The 14,409-nt window shown below is 44.5% G+C and overlaps 1 protein-coding gene across 4 annotated transcripts in view; it reads left to right on the top strand.

Moving 5' to 3' along the window:
• Nucleotides 1–14,409, top strand: part of C8H10orf90 (chromosome 8 C10orf90 homolog) — a 100,440-nt gene that overhangs the window by 77,246 nt on the left and 8,785 nt on the right. For 3 of the 4 annotated variants that reach the window (XM_059476995.1, XM_059476994.1, XM_059476996.1), the window contains 3 exons: nt 9,632–9,904; nt 11,793–12,037; nt 13,009–13,204. In XM_059476995.1, the coding sequence (XP_059332978.1) occupies nt 9,632–9,904; nt 11,793–12,037; nt 13,009–13,204 (714 nt within the window). The remainder of the gene's footprint in view (nt 1–9,631; nt 9,905–11,792; nt 12,038–13,008; nt 13,205–14,409) is intronic. The other variant, XR_009418872.1, reaches the window with a different exon arrangement.

Genomic DNA, 14,409 nt, shown 5'->3' on the forward strand with positions numbered 1-14,409 from the left:
CCAGGCACTGCTGAGGGACCTCAGATCCTGGGGTCAGTCTTGGACAAGAGAGACATTGAGGGGCTGGAGAGTGTCCAGGGAAGGGAATGGAACTGGGGAGGGGGCTGGAGGCTCTGAGGGAGCTGGGAAGGAGCTCAGCCTGGAGCAAAGGAGGCTCAGGGGGCCCTTGTGGCTCTGCACAGCTCCTGACAGGAGGGACGGCCAGGGAAGAGGGACAGGAGAGGGAACGGCCTCAGGCTGGGCCAGGGCAAGTTTGCGTTTGGTATTGGGGAAAATTCCTTCATGGAAAGGTTTTCCAGTGGTGGAGTCCCCATCCTGGAGGGGATCAAAAGCCATGTGGAGGTGGCACCTGGGGACATGGTGGCCATGGCAGAGCTGGGAATGGTGTGAGCCCAGGCACAGAAGGTTCCAGAGTTCCAGCCAGAAGGGTTCCATGGTTCCACACTGCAGTCAGCAGCAGGAGGGGATGGCACACAATGGGGATGGCACACAATGGGGATGGCACACAATGGGGATGGCACACAATGGGTGGCTGTGATGAACGTGCTCAGCAGAGCCCTGGGAGCTCTCCTGCCTCTGGGGTGTCCAGGGCAGCCCTCCCAACGTTCCTCTTTGAGAATTCAGGGATGAGATGCTCGGGAGGGAAGGGACGTGGCCACAGCAGTGAATGAGACACCCCAGACACTCGGTAATGCCAATGCTTGCACCTTTGCCCAAAGAGCGTGGCAGGGGACTTGGAAGCATAATTTGCTTAATTAAAACAACCCAAGACAGCCAGTGGGGAAAACTGAGATGGGATCTGGGCTTTGGGTTTGTTAAATGGCCCCAGATGATTACAGATTTCTGTTTCCTTCTTGAACTTACTCATTAACAGGTGCTGAAGTCAGCAGTGTTAATGAGTTTTTAAGGGGTAAATAACTAGACTTGAATTTGTTTCAAGATCTGTTTTAATTTTTTGATGCATGTATGTATATTCCTCCTCATACTGGGGTAAAATCAGAACAGCTGGTGCTGTGGGACTTTGATAAGCTGCTACCTGCAAAGCAAAAATACATTTTTGTTTTAAATACACACTGAAGAGCTCCAGGTATTTGAGACATATATGTATCAAGAAAATCTTGTGGGTCACCTTTAAACTAATAGATCAACCTGGTAACAGAATGAGCTAATTAGGAAATCTGAAGGCTATGAGTAATATTTACTTTCATTAATTAAATAGTATTTGAAATGCTGTGATGAAGGAATGTGGCCTGTTGTTCTCACATCATCTTTTGTTTATGGGAAAGTCACCATGCAATAAGCCAGAGTACAAGATTTGTACATGAGCAAAAATAAATAAATAAATAAATAAATAACATTATATATATATATATATATATATATATATATATATATATATATACATGAACAAGATATAATTAGAGGAAAGCAGTTCCTGACAATATGGAATTTATTGTATAGAAACTTGAGCAGCTCCAGCTGATGCTAATTAACTCTCCACCCTGCAAATGTGTGCAGCAGAACTGGTGGTGAAGACAGGAGAAATATGAAATATGGCACAGGAGATTTTACTTATCTTGCACCTGCTAAGCACAAGGAGCCAAATCTTCAGCTGATGTCAACCAAGTGAAATTTCTGCCTGCAGAGGAGTGACACTGATTTACACCAGCCAGGAATCTGGCTGGGGATGTTACTGACTTGGCATTATGGACACAGCAGCTGGTGCTGACTTGTTAAGAACAAAGGACCACATGCCAAAAAGCCCATTAAAAGGAGCTCCTTTGATGTTTCACTTCATCTGGGATAAATTTAAAATGGAGGAGGCTGTCAATTTTCCTTAGTCTAGACATTCTGTGTCACTGGGTCCGTGTTACACTGAGGTGTGACCTTCATGTGCTGCATCCCCAGAAAACGAGGATTCAATCACTGCAGGTGATGAAAACTCGAGTGAGGAACTGGAAATCCTGTTACTCTGGAAGATGCTGCCAGCCTTTGAGACAGATCCCAGCCTGTGTGATGGGCCTGAGCAGTTGCCTCTCTATCTTGGAGCTTTTAATTTCATTTGTAGAAAGAAGGGGATGCCTCATATTTTTTGGAGGGCCCTTTTGCATTTTTTAGAGTAGCAGCTCTTCAGCTTTGCTCTGTCTCAAAGGTTTGCTGCCTTCCCCATCATCTGGTGGTACAAAGGGTGTAGGAGAAGGAAGGGATCAGCAGGAGGGATATTCTTTGATATTCCACTCCTTTAAACTACTTATTTATGAAATCAGGAGACAGATGTGGTGACCTCCTGTCCTGCCATATGGAGGCAAGGCTACCCCTGGGATTGTGAGCAATGCTGTCAGCAAGGGAGAAGGGTGATGCCCAGGGCTGTGAGAGCCAAAGCTGGCTTTCAGTGACAGTGCTGCGATGTCACAGTGACCCTGGCTGAGACCATTTTCCTGTGGAGCCAATTGTTCTTTATCAATTTCTCTGTGGTTTAAGACAACGAGCAGCCAGAGATGGTTGGATCTTCTTGGAGTTTGTCTGTTTCTTTGCAATTTTCTTGTGGATTTTTTTGTTTGGTTTTGTGTGATCATAAAATAATTTGACTGGAGTTGAAATTTCCTTCAGGAAATGCATTTTGAGGATTAAAGGCTCAATTTTCTGTTCTGGGACATTGCAATGAAGCTGTTGGGTAGGAAGGCCATTGTTTCTCTGGAAGACAGAATGATGTCTGCCCTGTTAATGATGATACAGAACACAGTTTTATGAGTGAAATTTATAAATTAGATTTTCCCAAAGATGTTCGTGTTGTCTGAGGATCCAAGTTAAAGTTCAGCATATGAAAACCGAGGGTTTGATTCTTCCTCTCTTTTCCATTTTGGATTCCATGATTTAGAGGTCTCTTCCAACCTACCCCATTCTATGATTCTGTGATTCTGTGACATTTCTATCTGAGCTGTCAGCCTTGGTAAGAATGTGAGACAGTTTGAAGTGAAAGACTGGAGGGTACAAGTCACTCGTTAGCACTCGGGGCCAGCAGCAGGGCTGGAATACCAGAATCATTAAAATAATGATTAAAAGAGATGGGCTCTGGGGATTCAGTGACTGCATTATGCCGCTGGAGTAAAGAGCCTCATTTTCCCCTAATTCACACTTGGTTTAAACCAGGAACGACTCTTGTACAGTCTGTGAAATGAATACTTGGCTCAGCCTGGCTGCGGTAAATTATCAGAAGGAGCTGAACTAGGTGCCTCAGACATGATGAGAATTCCAAGTGGCCCAAGTCTTTCTTACCCTGAAAATCGCCATTTAAATGTTCTGAATCATCCTGAAGGTTTTTTTTTTCCAAGTCACACTGCATCAGATTACTCCTTGAGTCACTACAATAGCGTCTGATAGCTTCTAGCATGACGTCCTGGAAATGCAAACACGGATTTCTAACTCGGAGGGTTTGGGTCTGTGGCTGTTACAGGCAATGTCTCGAAAGTACAGCAGTAAATATTTTTTCCTTTCATCCTCTCCCAGCTCATAGGAAGAGAAAGGGAAAAATGCTAGTAAAATATACAAACACTGTAGTTGAGCAGCTGGATACTGGGAGCTCCGTGGTGCGAGCAGTCACCTCAGATCATGTGGGTGGGTTATTAGCTGTCCACTCAAATATCCTGCTGCAATTACACCCTCTCATGATTCCAGGTGTAAGGTGATGTCCTGCAGGTCCCAGGCAAGAACGTTTCCTTCTCATTAAGGTTGGAAAAAGTCCTGCAAGATCACCAAGTCCAACACCACCATGTCAACTAAACCATATCACCAAGTGCCACATCTGCTACTTTTTGGAACACTTCCAGAGATGCTGGCTCCACCTGGGAAGCCTGTTTTGGGGTTAACCACTCTGTCAGTGAAGAGATCTTTCCTGCTGCCCAACCTGGACCTGCTCTGGTGCCACTGGAGGCTGTCAAATTGCAGGATTTTGCTGGTGCAACCACTGCAAATCCTCCTTCCACCAAAACTCTCCATGGCAGCCAGACTGGGTGCTGCAGGTTGGTCTTCATTCCCTCCCTGGAATAAGTGATGTTCCCTTGTTTAACAGCAAGGGAGAAGGTCAATTAATTATTTGAAAAGTGCTTGGAGAAAATAAATTTGCCTTCAGCAGGGAGAGGCTGATTGTTAGGGGCTGGTGATTAGCTGGGTTTGGGATTGTTTGCTCTGAAGCCACTACAATAATTTTGCCCAAAGCCTTCTGTAAACAAGCTGTTTCTTGACATTAAGAAGCTTTTCCTACTTAGGACTGATTATAGGTTTGAAGCCTAACAGCTTTTAGGTACACTTTCTGTTTTAAATGATTACAATTTTCTGCAGTCAAATATTAGCTTTTGCCAAAAGAAAGCCTCTTCCTTTTGAGAAGTATGGCCACAGCTGTCAACATGGTTTAAAAAAAAAAAAAAACAAACAGAAAGTGGTAGCTAGGAAAAAGAGAAGCTTTTTTGCTAGAGATAATTTTTTAATCTAGACTCTTTGCTTGAGGTGTTATTGATAGAGCTGAGATAATTAAGCTTTATCCCCAGCAGGCAGGGCTGTTTGAAGAAGCATTAATACAGGTGCAATGAGACATTCATTGGGAGGAATGGGCTGGCTGAGCCTCTCTCCTGAAGCCAGCAAAGTTACCTTGACTTTGGATCTTGGCAGTTCTGGGAATGGCACTGAGGTCAGGGCCCAGCCCTGTTTCTCAGGATCCAGCCCCAGGTTTTTATTGAAAGGTGAATCAAGACCTTGTTAGACATCACATTTTGAACGGAGAGTGTGGGCAGAGCCACATTACCAGGAATTCAGGTGGTTTCCATGGATGTTGATGCTGAGCAGCAGCTGATGCTGCTTTTTGCAAATGAATCATTTGAGAAGCATCAGGAGGCAGTTTGGGACAAAAGTCTCATTGCTGGTCAGCAGGAATTTTAGTCAAAACATGAATTTTGTGGCACCCCTGGCCGACTGCAGCTCGCTGACTGATCACAAGTGATACCTTTCGTAAAAAATAAATCCTCCATCCTACCTTGCATCCCTTGACAAACCCTGGCATAACTAATAACACTGCCATGGCTCTCAGTGTTTCCATTTCTCTGGGTTCCCTGGCTGTTGAGATGATGTGCTCTGTTTGCTCCCATCTAAGACTGCGTGGCTCAGCTGTGCCAACCCTTGATTCATGATAAGGGCTAGGCCATCAGTCTCTGTCAGACAGGGGCTGGAGCCTTGCTCGGGATTATGGATGGCTGCTCGAGGCACGTGTGGGTCTCCACAACTACTGGGGCTGAATCTTGAAGGAGGCAGAAGTTTCTTATATTTGAGGAATGTTCATTCCTGCTCCTCTCTGCTTGGGGTGTTGGCAGCATCGGCTCCCAGCACGGAGGTCCGGCAGAGCTCAGCAGCTCAGGATGGGGGGCTTTTTTATTAAATTCAAACAAACCCCCCAGCAGGTGCTCTGCAATGCACAGCCACCCCCAGTGCTGATGTCTGATCTCATTGGGGACACCCGGGGAATCAGCTCAGTGTCCCCTCCCCAGCCACCTCTCGGCCTGACTCGGTGGCCGGGGAGGATCTGCAGCCCTGCCTCTGCTAAAATGAGATTTGGCCAGTTTCAAAGGAGCACTTTGTCACAAATCATCAAAAATCCACACTGGAACTCTGGGAAGAGTGTTATTATATTCAAGGATGAAAAGCTGAATTATCCTGCTGTAAAGTGAAATGGGGGGAAAAAAGCAGTAACAATGGAGCAGGGGATGTTTGCCTGGATTGTGTGTGTCTCAAATTTACCCTGCTGTAATGCAGGGTCACTTCCCGTTAGCAAAACCCCCTGAAGGGAGAGAGGGGAAATGTAAAAAGATACTTTACAGTAAAACAATATACTTATTTTACTCCAAGATCAAGGATTTTTTTTTCTTTTTTTTTTTTTAAGGAGCTTTTGAAAACCTACCCTTGGTTTTACAGAATATTTTAAACTCCTCCTATATGGTATGGTTTTCACTAAGTCGTTATTTAAAAATTGAGCTCTTGTCATCTTTCTTGCACAGGGCAAAAATGACTCTTCTCCAGATGTAATTATGACTTTGTTCCTTAAATTTGCTTCTATAAGCAGCTGAACTTTTCCAGCTACAACCTATACTGGCTGAATTTTATTAATGGAGTCACTCTGCTTTCTGTTTCTTTGAGTTTTGCTCTCCCATATCTCCCAAAGCATTACACTTGCATGTCTTTGTTCATTGGTTTTAAAGGCTTTCCTCAGCTGGGATAATAGAAAAACCATCTATTTCTGGTCATCCAGTTGCAATTCTGGCTATTCTCAGTGGGGCATATATATTTCAAGCTGGGTTGGTGGAGGGATTTAGATATGCAATTCCAGATAGTCTTAATGAGAGTAACAGTCCTAATTCCCCACACAGAATATTAAAAATGGGTCCAGGGTGTACAGAGTGAAACGCTGTGATCTTACCTTTAAGTACCTTTGCCTTGTTCTTTTTTTTTTCTTTTTATTCCTAAATATCATTTGCATCTGTGTTCATTAAAGTTACTGAGAGCTGCTTTGAGGATGAGGGAGTTGATTTTTGGAGCCCCTGTCTGGTTTGCTTTGCTCTGTTTTCCTGGAGATTTTGCTCCACCTGGGTGCACCTTTGGGAAGAGAAAGGTTAATTCAAGAGGGAGCTGGAAGAAAGAATTTAGCAAATTGACTCTGTTATTATTCTGATTGCCTTCAGTGTTAGAGAAGAAGAAGATGCACATTTTTTTTATTGCTTTAATTAACTACCACAAAAAAAAAAAGATCCCCACCATACTGTGAATCTAATAAGGATTAAGATTCAGTTAGAATATTAGAACCAGATCCACAAGGAAGAAGCTTTTCATGCAGGAAGGACGTGTTGATTTTGTTCCTGAATTTCATCAGGAATCATGGGGGGTTTTGAAATTCTTTCTCAAGGCAACCTTTTATCATAAAATGCTAAGAAGCATCCATCCCCTTTTTGTAGTTTTTGACCCCATTCTTAGTTTTGTTCATGCATTTCTTTTCCTTCTCTCCTACTCCACATCTTTGCAGGGGTCCCCCAGGCCTTGTTGGAGGATGCCACTGGTGGAGTTTCTTTCAGCAGGGAAGTGGTGCAGAGAGGAGAGAAGGTTTTCTCCATACGCACAACGCGTAAGAAATTTCCTGGAGCTTAATTGTCCATTCTTGAAGGTTGCTGTACTTACACTTGGAAGCCAATATCCATGGAGAGCTAGTCTGGTAGTTAGGAGTAAATGGGCTGTGAATACTCCAGGCAGCTCTTCTTTCTTGTGTTCAGATCAATATTCTGAGTTAGAGAGGGGAGATGTGGCTTGGAGCCTCCTCCTTCCCTCACTCCGGTCTCCACTGTTCCACCCATCTCCCTTCAGCCCATTGTGACCCTCCTGATGACTCCTGCTGATTTTGGGGAGCCCAGCAGCAGCAAACAGCCCCTCCTGGGGACACAGCACTGCCTGGAGCAATTTGACAGCCAAGCTGTTTGGCTTCACAACACACATTTGCTGCACAGACCGTTTCTTGATATGAAGGCAAATTATCTCCCACTGTGATGCTGCCATGGATGAGCAGAAACTCTTTCCTCTTTTCTTCTTTCTTCTCTTCTCTGTGTACTGCTGGCCAGTAAACGATTTCAATTTAAAAGGTGACTTAATGAGATAATCTGTTTTCCATTCAGGTTCTTCCTGGGGCTTAGCTCCCCTCCTTTTTTCCCCTCTATCCATCTGATTTCTTGGCTGCCTGAGTGAAAGGGCTTCCTCCCCTGCTGCTCTGCAGTTCCTCAATGCTACCTGCTGCTTTCTTCATCTTCTCCTACCCCACTGCTTGTTCCTACCTCCTCCCACAGTCACCCTTTGAGCCCATGATTCCATTAATCTGTCCCAGTGCTTTTTGCCCCCTCTCTGTGCCATAAGACATTTTTGTGTGACTGCAGGAATGGGATTGGTCAGGGAGCAGGTCCATGGATATGCAAGAGCTCTGAGAGGATGCACAGAATTGAGTCTGTCCAGTTTCTTGGGAGCATTTGCATCAAAACTGTTTCCATCTGAGAAAAGGACTTGGTTGTGATAAAAGATAAGGGAGATATTTGCAATGTATGAAAAGCACAGAGAAAAATAAGTTTTGTCAGAGAGCAGGAGAGCTTGGATATTTGAGAGCTCTGTGTGCACGTCCTTGCTTTGACCAGATTTTCTGTAGGGCTGTGAAACTGCTTTGGATAGGGTCCATCTCAATGAATTTAATTAAAAACATTAAAACTAAGGTTTGTTTTTTCTGTTTGTGCTGATCTTCAGGGATCCCTCACTGGAGGATCCCCTGAGGAGCTGACTCCTTCTCACTGTATGGGCAGCGACAGGAAGGAGCTCAAGATGTTGTGGTTGGAGTCGATGATCTCTGAGGGCTTTGCCAACCTAAACAATTCTGTGGTTCTGTGCTCCAAGCTCTGATCTACAGGGAAAGGGAAGAAATGCTGTATCTTAATGCCTCTGATTTTCTCAGAAATACTGGAGAGTCAAAAGAGACATGAGTCAGTCAGGTCACTAAATTGCATAGGAGATCATAATTTTGTGGAAAAGAATATTTCTTATCTACTGATGGTGGATTAAGGACTGGGAAAGTGAACTGCAAGCTTCCCACAAGACAGGATCTGATCTTAGTGAGTGACTCTGAGATAAGGAAGTGCCAAACACAGAATCACAGAATCATTTAGGTTGGAAAAACCCCTCACAATCATCGAGTCCAACCATGACCCCAGCACTGCCCATCACTAACCCATGTCCCCAAGTGCCACATCCACAAATTCTTCACAAATTCTTTAAAATCCCTGCAGTGCCATCTCACCCTTTGCCATGAATTGGCTCAAAGGAGAAAAACACTTCTAATCTTCACTCTGTTCTCAGCCAAGACATGGCAAAGAGTCAGCAGGGAAAGAATTGTGTTAAATCTGCTTTTAAAAAGACAAGAAGAAAGGTGAAGGAATCTTTACAATGGCCTGGAGGGACAGGGTAAGAGGAATGGCTTCCCACAGCCAGAGGGCAGGGATGGATGGGATTTTAGGAAGGAATTGATCCCTGGAGGGTGGGAAGAGTGACCAGAGCAGCTGTGGCTGCCCCTGGATCCCTGGCAGTGCCCAAGGCCAGGTTGGACAGGGCTTGGAGCACCTGGGACAGTGGGAGGTGTCCCTGCCCATAGAAGGGGGTGGCACTGGATGTTCTTTAGGATACATTTCAACTGGAAGTGTTCCAGGATTCTAGGATTGGAAATTGTTTAAACCTCATCAAAATCATTGTTATGGGTTCAGCGGTGGCTGTGATGAAAACCAAGGCCTAACAAGTTTTGGGATCAGGGTTTTATCCCCTCTCCAGTGGAGTGGTTGCCTCAGGAGCATCTCCCACCCCCAGCATTTCCAGTGCCCCACTCTGGCTTTGTGCAAAGCCATAGCAAGAACCGGCACCCAAAAGTCCAACTTGTACAATGCTTTGCCATTGCAGTTTTTGATTGCTCAGCCCATACAACTCCAGGATCCTGCCATACCAATAAAAACCACATGGATTAGAAGGCTGAGAAAAAAAAAATTCCCATGTTATAGGATTGTTTTTCTGTTTTTCACAGGAACACCAATGCTGTTGGGAAGCAGGAAGAGGAGCAGCACAACCACCCCTGGCTCCCTTCCATTTGCAGCCTCCAGAGAAACCATTGCTGCTGCTCCTGATGGCTCATCCAACAGGGCAGATCCCTCCAAAGACCCCTCCAAACCCAAAGAGATCCAAGCACAGGGTGTCCTGAAACCAAAAATGTGTGTCTCCAACAGCACATGCAACGCAAAGGCGTCATCAGGAATGCTCTGGGAAGAAAATGTTCACAGGCAAAAGCAGCTCCTAAAAAGTAAGGTACAAATCCTACTGTGGTTGTCAGGAATATGGTTTCAATAATAAGATGAGATCAGTCTCAGAGAAGAAAAGTGAAATAATGGAAATTCGGGCCATTTTTGTGCAGCTTTAAGTGCTGAGCGTGAGTCATCTGGTGAGAGATCAATCAGCTGATCTGACTGTATACATTGCTATGGTTCACAGAAAACAAGATTAAAATTACCAAGATAGGCTTAGATTCCCAAGAAAATCTTGAAAAAGCATTAAAATTGCAAAGTCAAGCAGCCCCACCCTACCCAGGTACTACCAGTAGTGAGGTTATTTTTACAACCTTGTTCTGATACCTTTCTTTCACTCCTTCAACCTTTTTTTTAATGACACAACAACCGGAACTATGATTATTAACAAGATTTAATAACATAAAACATAATTTCTTTGGGTTCAGCTGTGTCTGGGATGTCTTACTTCCAACATTAATTCTCACAGCTGAAATGCGGATGACACCAGCAGCTGTATTCATGCACCAGGTATTTTTGCAGAAAGCAACTGAGAATAATTTGGGTTTAGTATCAATATGTTTGTGAGAAACTTATTCCTTAAAAATGTTGTAATAGAACCTGTCATAGAACCTTTTTTTCTTACAGCTGTGTTTTCTGAAGAGAATTTTTTGCAGGCAGGTAGGGAAAATTTGTCATCACTGAGCATAAAGCTACTGAATGTCACACATTTGGAAGCCTAAATGCTGTTTTTAATGCCTGAAGTTAAATCATGGCATTCCCCTAACTGAGAGCAACTTTGTTTTACAAAAGTGAAGCATCCACTGAGATCTGGCAAAGCCCAACTTAATCCACACCTCTAAACCTGGCTTAGGGAGGAATTTAATTTCATGTTCACAGGTTTCAAGGTTTATTCCAAAATGTTGGTGAGAACAGTGTTAGGGAGGAAATACAGTTCAGGCTTTTATAAGGCAAATGTACCCAACACAGATCTTTTTAATATGTTTTTAAAGTACAATATAATATGTACAATATGTCATAAAGAGGAAAATATTTTAAGTTTATTGTAACCAAAAATTGAAATAAAACAGTAACGGGCTTTATTCCCAGATATTTAGTTCTAGAAATCAAATTATTTGGCAAGGAAGGAGCACTCCATCCAGTGTGACTTTTCAAACAGTTCATATGGAGCCATTCTGAAGTTCCTTTGTTAGTTTGGATTCGTTCTGTCCTGAATGAGAATCTGATTTTTGAGCACACAGCCTTCTTTTGGTCCTAATTTGTACAGGGAGTATCAGTCAGTGAGCATTAAAACTTAATTATAAGTGTAGAAAATAATCTCTTTTTCTCAATGTGAATTGACAAGTTTCATAATAATGCCCTATAATGCACAATAACCTTTTGCTGATTATTTTTTAATGGAGCTTTTCCACTGGCTAATGGATCTGTAGGAATGACAGAAAGCAAACTGGATTAAAAACAAAGGAAAAAAAACAAAACAGTGGTGCTGATGAAAGGCTCAGTGTGGTGAAAGGGAAATGATTTGTGGTTAAAGCCCATAACAATCTGGTATTTTCTGCAATAAATTGGAATGAACTCCACCTGCAGGTCACACAGCAAGATATCCCTGGCTTTCCATGGCGCAGATTTTGGGAAGCACCAGCAAAGAGAGCTGAGTGTCCCAGAGTTTTAATTGTGATTTCCTTCCCTGTGAGGTCTGGATAATGTGAGAGACACTCTGGGTGTCACAGGGCAGCCACCATTAGACCTGATCTCTTCTGCCTAATGAGGCCTATTAATAACAGCCTGGCTTTCTTATTTCAGGAATTGCCCTCTCTGTCTAATGAGGTGGAGAACCCAATAAAAAATTAGCCATGCGCTCCTAACGAACTTTTAAATCTCTCCAAGGCAATTATGAATTCCCTGCTCCGAGGGACAGAGCAGAGGAGCTCGAGGCACAGGACAAGCAAGGCTGGAGGGTGCCCCTGTCCAGGGTGCCCTTGTCAAGGGTGCCACTGTCCAGGGTGCCACTCTCCAGGGTGACCCTGTCCAGGGCCTGCTCTCCAGGTGTGGCTTGGGACAAAAACCTGCTCACCTGGCCAGAGCCCCACTCCCAGCAGGAGAAAACTCCAGCAGCTCCATGTTCACTGCGGGTAAAGCATCATTTTTCTTCCTTTTTCCCCCTCTTAGTTTTCTTTTTTTTTTTCCGTTTTCTCCCCTTTTTCCCCATGGATGGTGTTTGCTTCCTGGGAACTTGTTAAGGGCAGAAGTTCACATTCCTTGATTTTTCCCTTTCCAGTGAAGTTTTGGCAGTTTGTATCCACTGCCAGAACTTGCTTGGTTGTCCAGGCTCCCTGTTTGGAGCTGCAGCTGCAGTTCCTGGGGGGGAACTTGTTAAGAGTTTGGGAATTTACAAATTCCCAGCTTCCCAAGCGCCTGGTACTTCCAGCTCCAGCTGTAGGTGTGGACATGGCCCAGGTGGTACCTGCCTGATGGACTTCCCTGCCTTTTCCTCCTGCACATGTTGCAGACCCATCTCTGCTCCTTTCCCCTGTCCTAAGACATTCCTAAACGTTGAAGCAGCCTTTGACTGGGAAGTGTTTTCTTTCTGGATCAGCCATGGAGAGATCTGACAATCTAAATAAACAGGAAAGTTTGTGAACTGCCAGTGATGAGTTGCTTCAGTGATGGGGTGAGAAAAGGAAACAGGCAAAACATCAAGAACTTGAATTTGGATGTAAAAATATGTAATTTGAAACACATAAATGTGTAACCTTGACAGGGCAAGGGGGAATGGCTTCCCAGTGCCAGAGGGCAGGGATGGATGGGATATTGAGATGGAATTCCTGGCTGGGAGGGTAGAAGCTGTGAAGAGAAGCTGTGGCTGCCCCTGCATCCCTGGCAGTGCCCAAGGCCAGGTTGGACAGGACTTGGAGCACCTGGGACAGTGGGAGGTGACCCTGCCCATGGCTGGGGTGGGATGAGCTTTAAATTCCCTTCCAACCAAAACCCAGACTCATTTTCACCATTTTAACATCCCTAACCAAACTCAGCCCTACGCCCATCACACCTTTTCCTCCCTTTGAATCACCGGAGCATAAAGCAGCTTCGCTGTGTCCTGCAGGAGGCCCTGGAGCTGCACAACCCCCAGTTCATCTCGCGCTCGCAGCAGAGGCTCAAGAGGCTGGAGCTCATGGTGCAGCTGAGGAGGGCCCAGCACAGGGAGGCTCCCCCGGGCACCCCCCGGGCCCGGGCGCGCAAGCTCTCCACCTCCACCTCCAGCAGGAAGAGGCAATTCACCATCCCTGACCCTCTCAGCGGTGAGTTGGGAGCAGCAGCACGTCCTTGGCTGCCCTTGGAAGTCCTGGATGGAATTTCCAAATTGAATTTGGGGAGGAATGGGAGAGCTGCTGTTCCTGGTTCATTCCACAGTGTGATATTTTCAGGGTCCCCCATGGCAGGAAGGAATGATGAATCTGACTCCGTGTTCTTAGAAGGCTAATTTATTTTTTCATGTACTTATGCTATATTAAAGAATATAGCATATTCTTTACATACTAAATACTATATACTAATATACTAAAACTATACTAAAGAATAGAAAATGGATACTTAGAGAAGGCTTAACAAGATACTAATTAAAAACTCCTGACCTCTTCCAGAGTCCTGACACAGCTGGGCAGTGATTGGTCATTAAGTAAAAACAATTGACATGAAACCAATCAAACATTCACCTGTTGGATAAACAATCTCCAAACCACATTCCAAAGCAGCCAAACACAGGAGAAGCAAATAAGACAATTATTGTTTTCATTTTTCTCTGAGGCTTCCCAGCTTCCCAAGAAAAGAAATCTTGGCAAAGGGATCTTCCAGAAACTATGACAGTGACACTCCAGCATCTGTGCAGATGCTCCTGGCAGGAATTCCTGAGAAGGGTTAGTGGGGATGAGGAGTTTCCTGTGCTCTGTGGCAGCTCCTTGGGCACTTTTTGTCCCTGTCACATGCAGTTGTGTTCTTCAGCATGGTGCAGCTGCTGCTGGTTGTGGGCTGATGGCAATAAATGACATTTCATCCTCTCCCAGCTTACAGAATGATCAGTTTGGGGACAGAGGTGACAGCAGGGAGGCAGGTGGGATTTGGGACATGAGCCCCAGCTGCAGGTGTGGATTTGCCTCTTGTGTCAGAAATCCCAGAGCTGGGGAAGAGCTCTGGCCTGCCCAGCCCTGCTAAATCAGGCCATGCAAACTCTGTCATTTTCTAATTTAAGATGATTAGGTTGTGGCAAACAGCCTCAGCACCCAGTGAGGGAAACCCTTCTGTCCCTCACAACACCTCTGTAAATGTTATCTAAGCTCAAGATGTTAAACAAATTGCTTTTCTTTTTCTTTTCTTTTTCTTTTTTTTTTTTTTAATTGCCATCTGGATTTTAATTAACTCAGTTGACTAAAGAACAAAGATTTATTTGATTGACTGCCATTCCTCTTTACATCTTGGTTTTAAATCTGTGGCTGCTTGAAGATACATT

Source organism: Ammospiza nelsoni, chromosome 8 (genome assembly GCF_027579445.1).
Source record: "Ammospiza nelsoni isolate bAmmNel1 chromosome 8, bAmmNel1.pri, whole genome shotgun sequence".
Classification (NCBI taxonomy): Eukaryota; Metazoa; Chordata; class Aves; order Passeriformes; family Passerellidae; genus Ammospiza; species Ammospiza nelsoni.